The sequence below is a fragment of the Pelophylax lessonae genome (assembly GCF_965119305.1).
Source record: "Pelophylax lessonae genome assembly, chromosome: 13".
Lineage (NCBI taxonomy): Eukaryota > Metazoa > Chordata > Amphibia > Anura > Ranidae > Pelophylax > Pelophylax lessonae.
In genome coordinates this window covers 172,921,954-172,943,363 of record NC_138780.1, presented here as the reverse complement: position 1 = coordinate 172,943,363, position 21,410 = coordinate 172,921,954, and the positions used below count along the sequence as shown (strand labels likewise).

Sequence of the window (21,410 nt, the reverse complement as noted above, 5' to 3'; positions counted from 1 at the left end):
GGTGGCCCCGCCCCTTCCCATATAAGAACCATCAAAGCGCAGAGCGGGTAGATGGCGCGGGGCCTCCCAGGAGGCAACAGCGTTGTTAATTTTCGTGTCCAGCGGGCGTTGAGTGACGATGGATTTACATTGAAGGACGCTATTTTTTAAAACATTTTTTAATAAGATACTTGTCAAAAACTGTTTCTTGTGGTTATTACTTTTTGACCCTTTTTTGGTGAATGGGTAGGGGTACGATGTAGCGGATACCCATTCACATGGAGGGGATCTGGGGGGAGTTCTGCTGTGAACCGAACAGGGGGGTTGTTCGGCCCATCCCTATTGACAGACCCATTCTCGAGGAGCGTCCCCAGCTTCAAGGCCATAATAGCAACAGCATCATATTAACAGTAAAATAGTGTTTAAAGTCTATAAACCCGAATAATAAACTTCTTGTTTTCTCTTTTTGGTCTATTACAAATACCATTGGGCAGAGTAGTGTAGTGTAGTGGGTAGTGTAGTGGACAGTGTAGTGTCGTTTAGTGGGTAGTGGACAGCGTAGTGTAGTGGGTAGTGTAGTGGACAATGTAGTGGGTAGTGTAGTGTAGTGGACAATGTAGTGTAGTAGTGAAAGTCTATAAACCCGAACAATAAACTTCTTGTTTTCTCTTTTTGGTCTATTACAAATACCATTGGGAGCATTTTGTAGTATCTGTTTAATTTGTTAATTGTTAAAAAAAAAAAATACCTATTCCTGCCAGAAATCTTGTAAGGTGATCGCTTTCTTTTCTGTCTGTGCTACATTTCTATTAGTTAAATTGTTCTCCGCTGTCTCTGTGGACTAAAAACACCTCCGCCTATGTTAGAGGGGGGATAGTGGTGTTCTGGTGCCGTCTTGGTCTTGGGTGACTATGGGCTGCTCCGTAAGTACAATGAGCGAACGCTTTCACCCTCGGCCAGGAAGTGTGGTACTGGCAGGATCCCCAGATTAAAAAAAAAAAAAAAAAATGATTGCAATCACCACATTAATGGACTTTAATATATTTAATTTCTGTTCTTGGGTTTATATATGCTTTAAATAAGTAGTTTGAGATTTTAATATTTTTTTCCCCCTCATCTGGTAAAGTGTAAAAATAATTTGTTTTGAAAAAATACTTAAAAAAAAAAAAAAAAAAAAAAAAAAAAGTGACAAAGAAAACAAAATATATAAAATACAAATAACCTACAGATTAGCAAAGGATTTATTAATGATTAAGAAGCAAGTGTTTTGTTTGTTTCACAACTAAAATAGAGGAGTAGCTAACATTCACTAAATCTTTCTATTCAGTTTTCCTACAAAGAAAAAATAAGCAACTTTTATTACTGATGGTATAAATTACAAATAAATGGACACATAACAAATACAGTGAAATAATTGTAACAGTTATTAGAACATGTTCACTTATGGTGGAGGGGGGGTCCCTCTAGTGGCCAAAAAAGAAAATAACAGGTTGATTACTTTATATATAAAAAATATATATCTATCCATCCATTCACACACACCATCTCACAAAAGTACCAAACTCTCCTTACATCCACAGGGGTCCTGCCCCAGATCACTCCTCTGTATTATGCAGGATGTGTGTATGGCTTCTTTTATTATACCCATACAATTCATGCAACCATTCTGCATAGCTCTTAACAGGGGAAGTGAAAATACTAGGCTCCCATAGGGGCTTTTTAACAAAAGGCAAATCCACTGCGCACTTGGAAGTGCAGTCGCTGTAGATCTGAGGGAGACATGCAAGGAAAATAAAAACAGCATTTTTGCTTGCACATGATTGGATGATAGAAATAAGCAGAGCTTCCCCTCATTTCAGATCTTCACCTCAGATCTACAGTGACTGCACTTCCAAGTTCACTTATAGTGCACAGTGTATTTGCTTTTAGTAAATCAACCCCATTGTGTAGTAAATTAAACACCAGCATTCATGTATTATGTTTGTTATACACACATTTAAAATGATAAAACCACGCTTAATAAATCTAAACCAAAACTCCTGAGTGTCCTACTGCGTCACTTCTGGTCTGCGTCAGCCTCTCCTCTCGCCCTCTGGATTTATTAAGAGAATATGGACTATAATCTTCATTAATCACTGTGCATTGGATAGTTGAATTGATTTACTAGGAATCTTAATTGAGACATTTTTATAGTTCCTATTATTTGTGATCATATATTGACTTTTAAAAAAGTCTCCAGCCAAGTTTTGGTCTCTTGTTTCTCTCTTGGCTGTTCAAAGTGATGATAAAAGCACTATTTTGGAAACCAGTTTTGTTTCTATTTGTTACATACAATACCAGACCACACGCTGCATGATCAAGCTGGGAAATAATGTCTGAGCACAAGTATTTTGCAGGGTAGCAAATGTTACTCTAGATAACCTCTGACCCCTAACACAAACTGAAGAGTCAGATTTAGATAAAGAAAGTAACTAGTGGGCAAATAAAGTCATGCAGAAGTGTCTTCTTGATTTATAATCATTTAAATCCGGTATATTTAACTTCTGCATACATCCAGAGATGATGAGCTCTTGTTTATGTTAAAATTAATAGACCCACAACCAAGTTGCTTCGTAATGACTATACAGGATCTATTTTGCAATTGGTTGTATTTGTAACGAGCATTTTTTTTGTTGCAGGTATTGGTTCTGAAGACTGCCCTCCTCTAAACATGAGTATAGAGGCAGAAATGGCCATTGAGCACATGCGGGAGCAACACCAGAGGGAGGTCGAGAAATTGACACTTGAACTGGAAGACAAAGTATGTGTTATTGTTGGGAGGGATTACAACAATTTGGTAGGGAGCTAAATATCAATTGGATAAAATGGTTACAGGATATTCCACAGTTTGCATGAAGCTCTCACAACCATCCACAAATACAACACTGTTCTATTATAAAATATGGAAATGGCATGGAACAATAAATTTTATATATATATATATATATATATTAGTTGTACACTAGGGGTTGCCGAGATGAGGATGTAGCTATAAAGCAATATCTAAGGCTTTGCCACAGGGCCTACCATTTCCGAACCAGCCTTTTTGCAGCAAGAGATGTTTATAAGAAAATGATTTAACTTCTTAAACCTCTGAAATGTATATTGGGTGTATTGATTCTTTAGGTTGCGTGTGTTCTGCTTACCAGGAGTGTGCCTGTTCATAGGTCTTATCACCTGAGACATGATTGTTGGATTACTTTGGCTTCCACCAGTTAATCATTGGTAGACGATGGTGTCAAGTCACACCATGGCTTAAGCCTCGTACACACGATCAGATTATCAGACAAATTTTCATCCAATTTTTGTTGCATGCTAGTCTCATATGGAAAGTGAGGAGGTTACTTTCATATGAAAATTCTCCTACGACAGAATTCAGCTTCAGAAATGATGTCGTGTTGGATTGTTTTGTATGTGTTCTTTCATTTCTGAGCATGCCTAGTGCCATGCCATTTTTTTTTTTGGATGAAAACTGTACTAATTAACAACTTAAGCCCCGGAAGATTTTACCCCCTTCCTAACCAGGCCCTATTTTGCGATTCGGCACAGTGTGACTTTAACGGACAATTGCGCGGTCGTGCGATGCTGTACCTAAACAAAATTGATGTCTTTTTTTTTTTTCCCAAAAACAGTTTTCTTTTGGTGGTATTTGATCACCTGTGCGATTTTTACTTTTTGCGCTATAAACAAAAAAGAGCGTATATTTTGCAAAAATAACAATATTTTTCCCTTTTTTTTTTTATACGAAATCCCCCCCCCCCCCCCCCCCCTCAAAAAAATGTAAAAATCAAAATTTTTTAACATTTTAGGCCAATATGTTTTCTGCTACATATGTTTGGTAAAACGCAATAAGCGTATTTTGATTGGTTTGCGCAAAAGTTATTGCGTTTACTAACGAAGGGAAAGATTTTTGTCATTTTTGTTGTTTTTTTAATGAGTAATGGCAGCGACCTGCGATATTTATTTTTTTTGCAGGACTGCGACATTGCGGCGCTCAGATCGGACCCTTGACTGACATTTTTGACGCTTTTGGGGGTACCAGTGACATTACTACAGTAATCAGTGCTAAACATATGCACTGTTACTGTAAAAATGACACTGGCAGGGAAGGGGTTAACTTTATTGGTGATGCAGGGGTTAAGTGTGTCCCTAGGGGCGTGCTTCTAACTGTAAAGGGATGTGACTAGTGATGTAACAGAGACATACGATCCTACATAGCAGGACCGTATGATCTCTGTTCTTACACAGGGGAGAATGACAGGCGGCTTTGTTTACATCAGCCGCCTGCCTTTCTCCCTCTACACCTGGGAGATCGCGAGTGGCCGGCGGACATTGGGTCCGCCGGTCACACGTGCGGGGATGTGCAGGAACAAGCGGAGGCGGGAGTGTGCCTCCGGCGGCGCGCGTATGCCCCCTAGAGCCTCACAGGCTAGCAACATAGTACTACGTCACTTTGCCTTTGAGGGGCTGGCTGCCGGCGGGCGGTCGACAAGTGGTTAAATTAAAATCCAGACATTGTGTTGATGTACGATAAAAATTTTATAGCCTGCACATCCAGAAGTTGTCATCTAAAAATCCGTAATCGGCTGTCGAAAGCACCATACTAACAATCTGAAAATCGGCAGATCGTTCGTCGGACGAAATTTTACTTTCTATTTTGGTATTGTGTATACGGGCCTTTACTCTCTGGCTTCCACCAGTTGATCATTGGTAGATGATGGGGTCAAGTCACACCATGGCTTAAAGTAGATCTTCACTCTGAGACTTCCTGCTTCTCCACCCCTCCTCCACACCACTCCCAGAAAAGGTTTCCATTTAAAAAAAAAACATCCTTCACTCTCCCTATTAACACTGATTGTTTGTTTTTAATCCTTATGCTGCTAGAATTAGTAATTAGATAGGAAAATATATCTTATTTTCTTGTGTTAAACTTTTTTTTTTTACATTTCTCCAGTGACTTCCTGGTTTCTTGCCTAGGCAAATTATGCCATGCATCCCAGGAGTCTTCAGGAGGGGAGGAGGTGTTTTCTCAGCTAAGCACACCTTCCTGCATGCATGCTTGAGCTAAGGGCAAATGGATTCCAGGAAGTAAATGCTACAAGAATCATTTGCCCTTACTTTGCCACAGACAGCAATGCTAGGGGGTTGTTTTTAAAGTGATTTTTCAACAAAATAAAGCATGGACACCAGTATGGGGTAGGAACATTTGCTTTGAATATTAAAAATGAATGAACTAGTGTTTTGGTTTGTAGTGCTCAGATGCAGTGAAGATCCAATTTTAAGTGCTTTTGATTAAAAACATCCTTTTGACAATGAATACCCAGCAATGGTTTGGTCAGAGGCACAAACCAATTTGTGGTTGTAAAGGAAATAATGGTCCTGGGAATGCAACATTACGGTCTTGCAGTAAAATTGATGACTTTCTGTCAAGCTTTTTTTAAAATCCAGCAATTTGTTTCTTCCAGACCATGCACTATGAGGAAAAACTAAACGAAATACACTATTCATTTGAGAAAGAACAGGAAGCCCTTAAGGAAAAACTTGACATTGAGATTCACAAAGCTGAGGAGCAAATAAAGATCTTCAAAATGAAGCACTTAGAGCTGGAAGCGGTTATTCAGAGACTTAAAGAAGAGCAAAATGAGGCCGAATTTATGCACCAGGATCAGGTTAGCAGAATGGAGGCAGAGTGTGACCTCCACAAGCAGCAGTTGATGGAGAAAGAAGAAACCCTTCACCGGCAACTAGAAGAGGCCAGACAGATGTATCATAAGGAAAAGGAGGAGTTGGTACAGATCGCAGAGGACATTGAGAAGAAGGCAGAAGCTCAGCTGGCTGAGTTGATGACAACCTATGAAGACAAGAGAGATCAAATGGAGCAAAACTTTCAGGAGCAAGTGTCAAGTCTTCAGGAAAGACATCGGCAAGAAACACAGGAACTCAGAAGGCAGCTGTTGGAGCAACACCAGCAAGAAGCTGAGGTGCAAAGGTGGGTGACAGCAAGACTGGTTCTGTCTCTTTATAAATATGTTCTTACCTGTATATGGCATAGAAGTGCTTTATTACCTTATAAGAGCTTTTTAGACCATATTAAGTGTTTTTTTTTTTTTTTTTGTTTTTTTTTTGTCCTACCATCAAAGTCAAACTTTTAGAAGTTTGTTTTTAAAGTCGTCGTCCTCCTTGATCATCCCTTCCAAGACAGTATTTTGTCATATACACTTTTTTTTTCTGAATACTCTCCTTTTTTCAGAGGTCTTGCCAGTCATGTGATGCCACAGGTTCTCTCCCCCTCCCCTTTTTTTATTTTTTTGATGGTGGGTGGTCCTTACTGATACAGAGAACTTCACAATTGCATTTACCTGCACATAACATTTATCTTTCTGAATGTGACACTTCTGCGTTGTAAAGTTACGCGCAGGTAAACACTGATGCAAGGAAGCATCGGCATTTACACAAGTACAGAGGCATACAGGCATTCACTTCTACGACAGGCCAATGTCCCATCTGCAGCTTCCCTATAATATAACCGTGTCCACGAGGCTTAAAGTGGTTGTAAACCTCAGACATGAAATGTGAACAAAGTATATCCTTCTATAGTGTGTACTTTTCTCAATAGAGCACCAAGTGTAATTTCTGTCTGCTGCGCCATTCCTATGCTATCAGCATTAATCACTTTGGACAAGTTTTCCTGGCACCAAGAGAAAAAAAGGTGACAGGCAGGGCCATGTTACCGAATGGGCACTCTGGGAAGTTGCCCGGGGGCCCCGCTTGCCTGGGGGGCCCCACCTGCCCAGCGACTCAGCCCCAGCCAAACCTTATTCCCGATTTTCCCGTGTGCATCCCACCGCCAAACTTATCAGGTGGTAAGCGCCTGTCGGCCCTGTGCTGCTATCAGGACACGTGGGCCGTGGAGGGGGAGCCCACAATTGCAGGAATGTCTGTCTGTCTCCACGGGAACAGGCACACACAGGACAGTCGAGTCTGACTCCCGTCCGTGTGTGTGTTCACTGGACCCAGCTGCCCAACTTGGAAGCTGTCCATAGCCTCTCACTGCTGTAGCAATAAATATCACCTTATCGATTAATTTTCATTTTTATTCTCGTGGGTGATTGTGTAGGCAGGGCCCCAGTGCACTGCATTGCCCAGGGGCCTATAATGCTCTTAAGATGCCACTGGTGACAGGGAAGGGATCTCCAGCTGATTGACAGTTCTGTTCCTTTTGGGGTGTGTGTCTTCCCTCCCAGTCAGCTCTCAAAACTCTCTTCATTGGGCTCAGCAGTGTGTAATTTCAGCTCTCCGCCCCCTTATGAACTTTGACAAGTTTTATAATTCAGTACTTTGGATGTAGAGAAGACTGCAGATAAACAGGTATATAACGTATGTAGGCGGATTTGTTAAATCTCTGTATCACAGGGGCCAGTCACTTCACTGGGTAGATGTAAGGGTTTACAACCACTTTAAGAATCATCAGTTGTTATGCAGACATACTATGGTTTCCAGTGCCAGTTATACTATGCCTTTTTTTTTTTTTTTATGACTTGACCCATCTAAAGTTTTGTAAATGATTAGCAAGTTTAATTGTTTGTTTTTTTTTTTTTTTTAATCTTAATATATATATATATATATATTTTATGGCTGTAAAATAAGGTACGATTTCACTGGTTTGATTATGTATCTCTCTTGTATACTCTTTGCTTTGCATAAGTGATTTGGACTGAAAAATCTGTTCCAATGATTTAAATCTAATTTCTTGATTTGTGATGCATCTGATCTATTTTCATACCGTTTGAAATGTCAACATACTTAAAGCAGAACTCCAACCAAAACTTTTGTTTCTTGTTTTGGTTACTTGGGGAAAGGGATAAATCTTCTCTTTTTTTTTTTTTGTCCTGTAAAGGAAATTTCCCTTCACATGACAGACGGTGCCAATTTGCCTCTTCAAATCAGGTTTTCCCTATTGGAAGGTGACCCTTCTACTCCTGTGCTGATGGTCACTGTAGAATTTTACATTTCCCTACAGCGTTTACTGGGGGCAGTGGTCACTACAAAAAACTTTTAGGTTAGATCTTTCCAACTGGAATGCAGAGGGCAATTAAATCTACGTCTGTAACCCTTTCCCACTCAACCCAAAACTAGAAAAAAAGCTTGTGTTGGCATTCTTCTTTAGGTTATTATTTTTTTTTTTTTTTATAATCTTCTATATTGACTACATTTAGGAAAGAAATGGAAGCCGCATTTAACAAAAGCATTTTGGAAATAAAATATCAGTTTGCACAGGATTTAGAATTGGCAGAAAAAAAATACAAAGAAGACTCGGTAAATCTTGAAAGACAGTTCCAAAATGATCTTCAAGGTCTGCTTGACCAACAAGCAGAAGAGAGGGCCCAGTGGGCATTTGAAAAGGAAGAACTCCTTCAGGAGCATATAGACATACAAGAGAGATTAATGGAAAAACTTGAACAAGAGAAGTTAACTTGTTCTGAGCTTTCACAAGGAAAAGATGCTTTGGAAAAATCCTATAAAGAACTGGTCAACAATCTAAATTCTGAAAAGGAACAAATGACGAGAGAGTTGGATAACTTGAGAGTCCGATCAAAACAAGTAGAAGATGATCTTGGTAGGAAAGTCCATCAGCTAGAAAGTGACCTACGTGAGGAATTAACTGAAAGAGATGAACAAGTGTGTCAGGCTCAGAATGAAGTTCTTCTTCTTCAAAAGATGATTGCAGACCTGGAAAATCAACATAAATCTGAAAAAGAGAAACTTAATGCTAGACTAGCAACATCAGACGCACTCCATAAAGAAGTTAGTGAGCAGGAAGAGAAGCAGCAATTAGAATTGATTGTAGAAATTAGTAGGCTTCAAAATATCATCAGTGATTTAAAGGCAGAGATTAAGTCTTTTTCCGTAACTCAGGGAGAATATGAGTTGTTGAGGAAGGAGAATTCAGAACTAAAAAATGAAGTTTTACATCTTCGAAATAATCTGGTTCTCCTAGAGGACAAAAAACTTAGTCTTGAAAAAATACATGATATTCAAGCTCAGACTGTTAAAGAGAGAGATGAACTAGTGTCCAAACTTTCAAACCTTCAAAGGAAAATGGATTTGGCTGAAAAGGACCTAATCCAAGCAAGAGAAAAAGGTGCCTCAGAAAGTAAATTAGAATGTACTCAAGCTGTGAAGTCCCTGGAAATTAAAATATTAGACAAAGATGAGCAGTTATGTCAAGCCAGGAAAGATTTTCAAGATCTTCAAGAGACAGTAGAAAAACTCCAGACGCAATTTGAACTTGAAAAAGATGAACTGTATTCCAAATTGTCAACCGCAGAAGGACTTTATAAGGAGGTATGCAAGAGGACAGAAGAAAAGAGATTGGAGATGTTGGAAGAAATAACTAGGCTTCAAAATACCATCAATGAATTAAAGGATGAGACTACCTCTTTATCGAAGATTCAGACAGAATTCAAGTTTATGGAAAAAGAAAATTCAGAATTAAAAAATACTTTGTCACAGCTTCAGAATTCATTAGCTAGTCTTGATGAGGAAAGGCATGCTTACAGAAACCTGCAAAATGTGCATGGGCAGATGGAAAAAGAAAATATTGCATTACAGTCTGAGATCAGTAGACTTCAGAAGAAGCTGAACTTGACAAAAAAGGAGACCGACAAAGTTCAAGAGGCTGAAAAGACAGAAGATGTCAAACAATCCTTGGACGCAAAATTGAAAGATTGCCATGAACAATTATGCCATACCAAGAAACATATTCAGTCTCTAGAAACAAAAATTGAAAATATGAAAAAAGACCATACAGCTGAGAAACAGATCCTTCAAGCCAAACTTTCAAAATCCGAGGAACATTATAAAGAACTGTATGAGAGTACAAATGCAAAAAGACAAGAAATGCTTTTAGAAATAGATAGGCTTCAAGGTACAATTGATCAACTGCAAAACGAGATTGGTTCTTTATCTAAATCAGGGCAAGATTATATGTTGGTGATCAAAGAAACCGAAGACTTCAAAAAAGAAGTATCTCAAATAGAAGGAAACATGGTTGATGAAGAGGAAAGGAGTGCTCTTAAGAATCTACAGCAAGTGCATGAGAAGACAGTCCAAGAGAATGTCAAGTTATTGTCCGAAATCTCAAAACTTAGGAAACTTGAGACTGATAAAGTGATGGAGGAAGATAAGCCAGCTTCAGAGCAACTGCTGCATGATTTACATGAGAAAACTGAGCAAGTGTTTCAGGCAGAGAAAAATGTTCAGCTTCTACGTGAAGCTTTGCAAACTGTAGAGCAAGATCGTATTGTTGAGAGAGAATGTTTTAAGGTAAAACAGTTACAAAGTCAAGAGCTTTATAAAGTTGTTTGCGGTGAGGCAGAAAAGGGGAAAGGAGAAATATCAAGGCTTAAAGGTACAGTCAAGGAACTGGAAGACAAAGTTGCCTCTTTCTTGAAAATTCAGCATGAACATCAGTTGCTACAAAAAGAAAACTATGAGCTAAAGCATATGGTTTCAGAGTTGCAAAATGCATCAGTAATTGTTGACGGAGGAGTTTTCAGGAACCTTCAAACTGCTCACGAGCAAACTGTTAAAGAAAATGTTCGATTGTTAACTGAAGTTTCTAAGCTTCAGAAGAAGCTTGGTTTACAGGAGAACAGCACAGAGGAAGGAAAGATCACAGATCAACTGGATAAGACAAAGATGGATGATAACCAGACTGCAAACCTACAGCCTATTCAAAATGTAGAATTTGAAATGGCCGATGTTGCTTTTGGCGAGTACAAGAAAACCTTAGACAACATAAACATGAAACTTCAAAAGAAAACAAAAGAACTTGAAGATACTACAAAAGTGTTATGCCAGCTTGAAAAAGGCTATAAGGATGTAAAGACAGAGAATGACCATCTAAAAACACAGGTGATATCCATCCAAGATAAGCTAAATAATTTAACTTTAGAATATGACCAGGTGAAAAAGGCCATCAGCTTAGAGGAAATTGCATTGCCAGAACTAGAAGATGCTCCGATTTCCATCCCTGGTCTAAAACTTTTACTAGTGGTTGCCAAGAAAGAAAATATACACCTTCAAGAAAACTTGAAAGCCATGGAGCTTAGAAACTTAGAAGCCATAGAAAACAACAGAACTCTTTCATCGGAAGTTTCTTGGCTGCAGAAAGAGATTCAAAACATAGAGGAGATAACCGAAGCTTCCTTGAAACTTGATAGTCTATATGATGCAGCAAAGAAGGAAAATGAAGAACTGAAGTCCTTAGTTCATATTATGCAGGAGAAAATACGTGTGTTTGAAAGGAAGCCAATCATGAAGTCCCTTTTAAGGAATAAGGGGATTCAAACAGATCTACAGGCAGAAAAAAACAGACAAAACCTCAAATATCAAGAACATTCCCAACAAGATAAAAACTTCTCAAAACCTTTACCTCAAAAAGAAATGCTAGACAATGTCCGTATGTGCACAAATGGGGTGGATTATGATAAACATCCAGAAGAGCCTTTAGAATTGCTTGTACAGATGAAGAAAGAAGATTTACAGAAATTGGGAAGCTCTTCACATAAAACCATCAGTCAGGTGACAGCTGGAGAAGATGATCCTCTTGAAAGAGATCTAGAAGGATCAAGTTCACACCATAGGAATCTGAAGGTGAAGACTGTGGAAAGATCTACTGAGGAGAGCAAGATGAATGACGATCAAAAGATGATGGAAAGTTTAAGGTAATATCAGTGTTTTTACCTTCTGCTGGCATCAACTTCGTCAAGAACTTTCCTATTTCACTGCTGCTTTCTCAACATCTACGGATGTCTAAAACTAATAACTGAATGGGATCATAACAATTTAACATCTAGTTGGTTTGGGCATCCTAATAAACTGCTTTCAGAGACTTCATCTTAATTATTCTTATCTATAATATTAATGATTCTTCAGCTACAATGATTCTTGTAACATACTAATATATATATTTTTTTCTCTTTGCTTTCCTATTGCAACTAACGGGTTTTGTTCTTTGTAAGCTCTACAGCACTGGTGGGCAGCAAAGGCGTTTATTGTATTCTAAATGGTTTCCGTTTTTTATTACGTGAAAACAATCGCAAACTAAAGACTGGAAGTGGTGCCAACCACAACAAATCACATGTATGTTAAGTAACCTTGCTATTTTTCCTTTAGAAAAGGCAACTTTTTACTGCGACATGAAAACATTATTCTTGAAAGACTGTTTGAGGCCCTGTCATCGTCAGCAGGTGCTCTTTAAGCCTCGTACACACGTACCGGTTGTTGGCCGACCGATCGGCCGTCTTTTGTCCAGTGTTGTTTGAAATGTGCTCTAGACTGCACACGAATTTTGTCGGCCAACAACAACCAACTGCAGAAGTGATGTCATGTTCTGTTCTACTTTTCGTGTGTTTTTTCTTCACTGAGCATGCCCAGTCTTGATCATCACATTTTTGTCGGCCGAAATCTGTACTGACTGACGAACAATCGGCCGTTCTGTTGTTGGCCAACAAACATTTCATAGCCTGCACACCAGATTTTGTTCGGCCGAAAAGTCGCAGTCGTTGTCGTAAGCATCATACTAACAAGCCGATAATCGGCTGATCGGGCGGCGGCCGAAAATTCACGGCCAACAATCGGTACGTGTGTGCGGGCCTTAAGTCACAATCAGTTTGTGGAAGTCTGAAGGGAAGGTTAACCAAAGACCCAAGATGGCCTGAAAAAATTGGCAGTTTTTAGCACATTTGTTTTCCTGAGTAGAATTGTTTGTATAGGAGAAAAACTTTCATAGACAAATGTCACTTGAGAATTTTGATATGTAAAGCTGAAATTGATTGGCCCTTTTCTGTGGAAAAGCAATTATTATTATTATTATTCTATATATATATATAGATATATATATATATATCTATATATATATATATATATATATATATATCTATATATATATATATATATATATATATATATATATATATATATATATAGATATATATTTTTAACATATAATCTATCTTAGTCTTAAGTCCAGCCACATTGAGCATCTTTGCATTCTGGGTCCCCAGTGGGACAAGAAGTGATGGAATGAATATATCGCCAATGGAAACATGGCCTGCAACAAAACTCTTTTCAATAGAATAAAGAAGGGTAACAGCCTCTTTCAGATTACTAGTTTTGTCTGTCTTCCTGGCCAAGTGCCAGTCACCTCCAAGAAATATCACAGGGACAGAAAATTAGGTGAAATCTCTCCAACAGACGTTTACGGACCGCAAAAAAACTTTAGGTATTTAAATTGCCTCTCTAGCCAAAACTATAAATAAAAATAAAATATTGGGGTTGGACTTTTAGAGCTGGAATTTTACATTTGAGTGATTAAGTGTACATTTCTGTTCCCTGGAAGTATTGCTTCAATACTATCTCACACATTCACATATGTGTAGCATTTTTTCAGCAGAGAAAATAGATACTATGCATAGATACTTTGTCCAAGGAATCCGCAACAATTCTGGTGATCTCAATTATGAATGGCCAGAGCAACAGATTTGGGCCTTGTCACACCACAATTTGATGCCAGAACAACATTATATGTGGCCTCCTTCCCTAAAACGTTTACTTCAAAAATGAAATAAATTGTATTCGGTGATGTGCTGCCCACTAATGCTGTAGAGATGGTGTTTGGCTTTTTCCTCTTGACTGTTAAAACGTACGGCAAGCGTGCTAATAAATTTCACCTTGTAATTATGCTATTGCGATTTATTTCTAATATAATTTTATTGATAAATATGCAAAATATTTTTTTTTATTAATATCCTTTTTTTTTTTTTTTTTTTTTAATCTTGTTTAGTTGCTGTGTACTGTATTAGGTTTTAAAAGCATTTTACACATGCAACAACTTATCAAGCATGTGCTACAAAAGATGCCACAAGCAGCAATAAATAGCATTTTTGATAGTAGCCTAATGCTGGATACACGCTATATATATATATATATATATATATATATATATATATATATATATATATATATATATATATATATATATATATATATATATATATATATATATATATATATATATATATATATATATAAATTTTTTTTTTTTTTTTTCTTCAGGGTCCTTTCACACGGAGCGGACCGTATTTTGACATCCGCAATCCCATTGACATGCATTATGTCCGTATATCACCCTCAAACGGATGGGATGATATACGGACATATGGAGCACCCGTGTGAAAGGACCCTTAGATTTACCAAAACCATATAATATGAGATTAAACCTAAACACTTTCAATTTGTGTGCAATCAGGCAGGCCCTTGTACTACGCAGTTGAAGGTAAATCTAAAGGAAATCGAACAACAAAAGTTGCATAGTGTGTATCCAGCTTAAGTCTCCAAAAAATATTCTATGCTCAGGGTCTAATCCAATGTTGGGAATAGTAGACATATGGCTATATGCAGAGGGGCAATTTTTCCCCCTTCTGTATACTTATTTTCACACATTTTCCCATTATCAGTAGGAATAGTCATCTTGGTCATTTACGTTAGGATATTCTAAGGTGGGGGCAAAAGTTTTATGCCTACAAGCTACGGTTATGAAAATCTGGGCTGTCTGGGCTTGCCTAGGTCAATAACTGTGCAATATTAGGACAGTCCTAACGTTTTGTGAGTAGAACTGTAACATGGCTCTTTAGGCTTTGTTTCTAAATTTTGAAGTCACCAATAGACAGGAGATGACATTTACCTGATACAAATGTTTGTGGATACCTAACCAATCCACCTTAGTTTGTTAGACATCCCACTTTGTGGCTCTAACAGCCTACACTCATCTGGGAGGGCTTTCCACAAGATTTTTGAGTATTTTTGGGTATTTGTGTCCATTCAGCCAAAGAACATTTGTGACCTCATGTAATGTTGGATGGGAAGACCTGACTCACAATCGATGTTCCAAAAGGTGTTCAGTGTGGTTGAGGTCAGAGCTTTGTGCAGGTCATTCAAGTTCCTGCCCATCAAACCATGTCTTTTTTTCTTTTTTTCCATAAATATACTTTATTTGAGAAAAGGTGTGGATACATGAGCCCATCGGCCTCAGACTATATGCAGGTGCAGTAACTACAATCATTAGTAACTTCCATTTTGTAAGAACAACATGCAGCCTAATGAAAGCAAGAAAAGTCTGTTGGTTTGCAAAGACCTCAATTAGGGGTGGACGCTTTATCCCTATGGCCAGGATTTCGAAGACCATCGAGAAAGTCAAAACCAGGACATAACCATAGAAAATGTGTGTTGTGTTTCATGAAACAAGAGGGAGAGGGTGGAAAAAAGCTCAGAAGCTAGTGAAGGAGTGGTTCACAAATGGGAAGAACAAGAATATCTAACCTCATTTGTGCGTAGGCACCAATCATGGGGCCCCTGTTCTAGATCCTAAAATATGTTTTCTGTTCTAGAGCTGAGAATATAACACTAAAGGAAGAAAGTGCAGAACTTTGTGAACAAGTTGCAGCTCTGAAAGAGGAAGAAGAAAGCTCTAACCAAAAAATGTCTGAACTTCTCAATGCTTGCGAGGAGATGTGGTAAGCTATTATTGGTAGTTGTGGTTTATTACGCCTTTTTTTTCTTCTCTAACATTTCATATGTCCATCAACCAAAACATTACTCGTGCTGGTGCTGCCTATGGCGGGGAGCAGTGTGATGTGTGTTTTAGCGCTTCACACTGCCTACTCTTTTTTTTTTTTTTTTTTCCTTCAACTTTTAGGTTTTCTGTAATGCCGCTGCATTTTAAGTGTTACGTAGTGTCGGTGCACTTAAAACATTCCTTACTAATCTATACTACTTGTTGGAAATACATGTTCAGGTTTGCTCCCCCAACTTTTTGCTTGTTTATAATCTATATTACTATACGCTCAAAAAAACTATTGACTACACTTGAAATTACTATTTGTTTCCATTTTGGGTTATGCAATTAAAATTCATCCTTTTTAAATCCTATTTTAAATTTCTGGCATCTTGATAATTTCATTTTGTTTGGCAGGGTGAATCTCGAGACCATTCAGAATGAAAAATTTACTCTGGAAAAGATGGTGAGTATAATGGTCAATCAGGTCATTTCAGTTAGAGAAACAAGCGTATTTGTTTAATATTGGTTTGGACCTAATGGAAATGTCTTTCCCTGAAGTGGACCTGTTGGTAACTTTAAAAGTCTACATGAATAAACTTCTCACATGTCGCATATACAATCATAGTATTCGATTTCAGAGAAGTTGCACCTTTTTAGCATTAAAAAGCAGCCCTTTGAGTTCCAGTCCAGTAATGTTGCCTAGGCTGCAATGATGTCTGCTGCAGGCAGGAGAAAGCATTCCTTAGTCTCCTCTTCCCCAGCATTTAGACTACTTCATTGTAACTCTCTAAATTGTTTCATGAGTTGGCATCTCCATCCAGGAAGTAGATGTTGACCTGGATAATGCCAGAGCAAGGATTGTGCTTTTTTTTTTTTTTTCTAGTGGGGGGAAAAAAGCCGATAAAGGCATTTTTAGACAGAGTCCTGTAAACACTCTGAGAGGTGGTAAATACCTGGAGGTGTTACCTACACATTGCTGAGAATGCACGCTCTTTAGAATATGTTTGATAGGTCTACAGTCAGGTTTAATTCACATTTACGTAGAGCAAACTATTACTTCAAAGTTTTCGGTGCATGCATCACTGCCTGGGGCCATCCATTTTCCTATTGGTCTTAATTGGGCTTTGAAAAAAACAGACATTATTCTTAGTGATTTTTTTATTATTTAAGCTCAAGGGTCTATCAGGCATATTTGTTGTGGTGCCTTAAAGAGGTTGTAAACTCGTTCAGAAAATTTTTTTTTTTTTTACAACCTGCAAGAGAAAGACATAATGAGCTAGTATGCATCGCATACTAGCTCATTATGAAATACTTACCTTAGAACGAGCCCCCGCCGTGCCGCTCTCTTACCTGTATGATGGGCGACATGACATGTCGCTCGTCTTCCGGGATCGCGGCATCCGGCCATCTGATTTGCCGGAGCCGCGGTGACGTCACTCCCGCGCACGCGCTCGGGAGCCGACGGTCACGGCACGGGGCTCTGAAGGAACGGCACGATCAGCCGTTCCTTCAGAGCGCATGCGCCAGTGACGTCACTGGCTGCATTAAAGGTAAATATCTCCTAAACCGTACATGTTTAGGAGATATTTACAGTACCTATAGGTAAGCCTTATCATAGGCTTACCTATAGGTACAACTTCCTGAGGAGGGTTTACTTCCTCTTTAAGGCCCCTTTCACACGATCGGACCAATCAGATCCACCTGTCTGTTTTTTCAGGCGTCCTGATCGGGCCACCCATTCTCCCCTATGGAGAGGCGAATGTCCGCTGACACCCGTCTGGCTTCCGATCTGACAAGATCCGCTGAAAACAGTCAGATGGTGATATGTTTGCAATCCGTCCGCCATCCGTTCAGCAGGTCGGCTCGGATGAAAATGACCATGCTGTCCGTATTTCATCCAATCTAGCCATAGAGGAGAGGGGGACTCTGACAGGTCTGTATCTGCACAGTGAGCAGAGACAGATCGGTCATCCGCCTGCTCAGCGGGGATCAATGGAGCGATCCCCACTGAGCTAGCGGGAGTCTGCCGAGTGGATCCGCCCCATGAGAAAGGGGCCTAAGAGTCGGGTACATTGAATGCTGCATTCGATTGGAGACCCAATAAAAATAATGTACATCACGTTTGAAGGTTCTCCTTTAGGTCATGGCATATCTACTAATAGTTTGTCACATTCAACTCGATCAGTTCTGCAATCATGTTTTGTAGCTTATCCAAGCCACTATAGTTATGAGTGATGGCCACATACTCCAGCATGCTGAACCACATCTGCAGTGCATATTGAGGCATATCATCACACAGGAATTCAATAAAACGCAACACTTTTCTGGTTGTATGGCCTCTTTAAAAATTCCTGCTCCAGATTCAAAAATTCCTGCTGCTAGTTTTGGTAGCTTTACTGACACATGCAGCAGATTGAGGTGGGTATTAATAGTGCTAATCTTACAAAGTGGTGCTATATGGCTGCACTACATTCAAAATAAATTATGTCCAGCTCTTACAGTGGGGAAAATAATTATTTGATCCCCTGCAGATTTGTGTAAGTTTGCCCACTTCCAAAGAAATGAAGGCTCTATAATTTTTTTTATAGATTTATTTTAAATGATCGAGACAGGATATCAACCAAAAATCCAGAAAAAACACATTGATACAAATGTTATAAATCGAGTTGCAGTTCAGTGAGTAAAATAAGTATTTGATCCCCAAGCAAAATATGACTTGGTGGAGAAACCCTTGTTGGCAAGCACAGAGGTGTAAGATGTTTCATGTAGTTGGTTACTAGGTTTGCACACATCTCAGGAGGGGTTTTGGTCCACTCATCTGTAAAGATCTTCTCTAAACCCTAAGGTTTCTTTGCTGTCGCTTGGCAACTCGAAGTTCAGCTCCCTCCATATATGTTTTATAGGATTATGGTCTGGAAACCTTTAGTAAGGGCTAGGCCACTCCATGACTTTAATCGGCTTCTTCTTGAGCCAATCCTTTGTTGCCTTTGCGGTATGTTTTTGGTCATTGTCATGCTGGAAGACCCGTCTTCAGTGTTCTGGCTGAGAGAAGAAGGTTCCCATCCAAAATTTTACAATACGTGGCACCGTCTATTGGCCCCTCAATGTGGCAAAGTTGGCCTGCAGAGAAACGGCCCCAAAGTATAAGGTTTCCACCTCCATACTGGACTGTAGGGATGGTGTTCTTGGGGTCATAGTCGGGCAGTATTTTTGTTCTTCCAAACCGGGCGAGTAGAGTTAATGCCAAAGAGCTCAATTTTGGTCTCATCTGACCACAGTACTTTCTCACATTTCTCCACTCTATTATTTAGATGTTCATTGGCAAACTTCAGATGAGCCTGTATATGTGCCTTCTTGAGGAAGGGGAAAATGTTGGCACTGCAGGATTTCAAACCATGGCGGCGTATTGTGTTCCCAATGGTTTGTTTGGTTACTGGTCCCAAGTGCCTTGAGACATACACAAACTCCTCCTGTGTAGTTTTGGGCTGATCCCTCACGTTTCTCATGATCATCCTTACCCCATGGGGAAAAATCTTGCATTGGGTTCCAGACTGAGGGCGATTGATGGTTATTTTGTATTTCTTCCATTTACGAATAATCGCTCCAACGTTTGTGTCCTTCTCACCAACGATCAACTGTAATTTGGTGTACAGAGATTGTCTGTTGTTGCCACCGCTTACCACTCCCCTTCTCTCCTGTAACTGGTCATCAAGAATGCGATCAGTTTTACAGCTGACAGGCTTCTAGCAACCAATGATACTGACAGTGGGCAGAGCTTGAGGAGTCTGCTCGCTCTCCTTGTGATTAACTGTAGACAGATTCTGTACCCAAAAGTAGGCGGTTGGCTATCAATCCACCCACTGCCTGCTATCAGTCACAAGGGGAGTGGACTTGAAGGGGAAGAAATGTCTCGGAATCCCCATCAGGCTCTGCCCAGCCAGCTACAAAACTCCTCTGCAGTAGGGAGCTTTGATGCATTGAGGATAGATGTCCATATAGACCAGCCATTTTTATCCAGGATTCAGTGGGGTCCTAGCATTCCTTTCAGAGCTTGCTATTGAGCAGTGGCTTACTGATCTCCCATTTGGTGCTGCTTGCCTACATCCAGTGCCAACACCACCTAGCAGTGCCTGATGCATTACATCCATAATCCTTTTAGCTGTTAGGGTGGCAGTCGGACCACCACCGTAAAGTGGTCATTCTTTGCACTAGCTACCAATGGAAGATGAGTTTTTCCTGAAGCATAAACATAATTTCAAGGGTACCTCTGGAGTAAAAAAGTTGAGAGAGGCTGGCAAAGCTGCTCTAACCTCAGTGTGCCTCTGCATACAGAACTTGCAGGTTTTTAACCGGTACCATATTCTGTCACTGCACTGATGTTTGTCATAAAGAGCCATAATGGAATTCTAAAGAGCGTTATGAACACTCTTATGAGTTCCCCAGATAATCTGCTTTTTTGGTCATGGTTGCTATTAGATTTTAATAAAATTTACTTTAACCAGGTAACTGAATTAAAATCCAGGAATGAACAGTTGGTTTCAGAAAATGAGGAGCTGTTCTTGAAGAACTCAAAGAACCAAGAGAACCTCCAAGATCTGAACTGCAGGCTCATGATGTTTCTCAAGCAGAAAGATCGCAAGGATTCTGCTAAAGGCCAGGAAGAGTGGCAGAAGGAAAAGTGTCAAATGAAAGAGGAGATTGAAGGCTACAGGGCAAAGGTAAAAAATAAAAAACTTGAAAGAAAACTGTGTAGTCAATTGAAACCATGAAACCTCCAACGTGGAAAGGTTTCTTTGCTGTAAAGGTGTTTTATATTTTGAATATAAAGTAATGCTTTAAAGAGAAATTTGAGTGTGTTTTTCAAATTTGCATTGTAATGTGCTGTGTATGGTGCAGGTATGTTTTTGTCTCTTGCCGTTTGTTGGCAGACCATTTTATTAAATGAGCTGCCTTTACTCAATGCATGTTATCAAAACCAGCACAGTGACTAAAGCCCCGTACACACGCAACGATTATCGGCCGACCAATCGTCCGTCTTTTGTCCAGAGTTGTGTTTTTTTGGTTGGAATGTGCCTAGACTGCACACGAATTTTCTCACCCAACAAAATTCTACTTCAGAAGTGATGTCATGTGTTGGTTTGCTTTCTTTGTGTTTTTTCTTCACTGAGCATGCCCAGACTTGCTCATCAGATTTTGCCTTGTCGAAATCAGTACTGACTGCACGAAAATCGGCCGTTATGTTGACGGCTAACATAAATTTTATAGCCTGCACACCAGATTTTTTTCGGCCGAAAAAGTCGGAGTTGGTTGTTGGAAGCTTCATACTAACAAGCCGAAAATCGGCAGATCGGACGTTGGCCGAAAATTCCCTGCCAATTTTCGACGCGTGTGTACGGGGCTTAAGGATTAGGACTTACACCTTGCAGCACTGAGGTCCTCAGTTCATGTCCTGCCCAAGACACTCATTGAGTTTGCATGCTCTTCTGTACTTGTGGGGGTTTCATCAGTGCACTCTGGTCTCCTCCCACATTTGAAAGTTACGTTGGTAGGGTAATTGGCTACTACAAAATTGGTCCCAGTATGATATTCTACAAAGCGTGCCCAAAATAACTGCCTCACCTCCTATCTGCCCTAATGCGAATTTGATAAATGCTTTGAGTCCCCAGGAATAAAAACAGTATAGAAATATAAATGAATAGAAAAGGTTCAAAATACGTATGTAAGTGTGAAGGAGCACCTAAAATACTTGCGTTGCCTAGGAGGAAGTACC

The 21,410-nt window shown here is 39.5% G+C and overlaps 1 protein-coding gene across 3 annotated transcripts in view; it reads left to right on the top strand.

Annotated features, from left to right (window-relative positions):
* Positions 1 to 21,410, top strand: part of NIN (ninein) — a gene marked incomplete at its 3' end in the record, with an annotated part of 222,156 nt that overhangs the window by 142,292 nt on the left and 58,454 nt on the right. For all 3 annotated transcript variants that reach the window (XM_082242636.1, XM_082242637.1, XM_082242638.1), the window contains exons 15-20: positions 2,658 to 2,779; positions 5,484 to 6,007; positions 8,235 to 11,747; positions 15,471 to 15,596; positions 16,055 to 16,103; positions 20,143 to 20,358. In XM_082242636.1, coding sequence (XP_082098762.1) covers positions 2,658 to 2,779; positions 5,484 to 6,007; positions 8,235 to 11,747; positions 15,471 to 15,596; positions 16,055 to 16,103; positions 20,143 to 20,358 — 4,550 coding nt within the window. The remainder of the gene's footprint in view (positions 1 to 2,657; positions 2,780 to 5,483; positions 6,008 to 8,234; positions 11,748 to 15,470; positions 15,597 to 16,054; positions 16,104 to 20,142; positions 20,359 to 21,410) is intronic.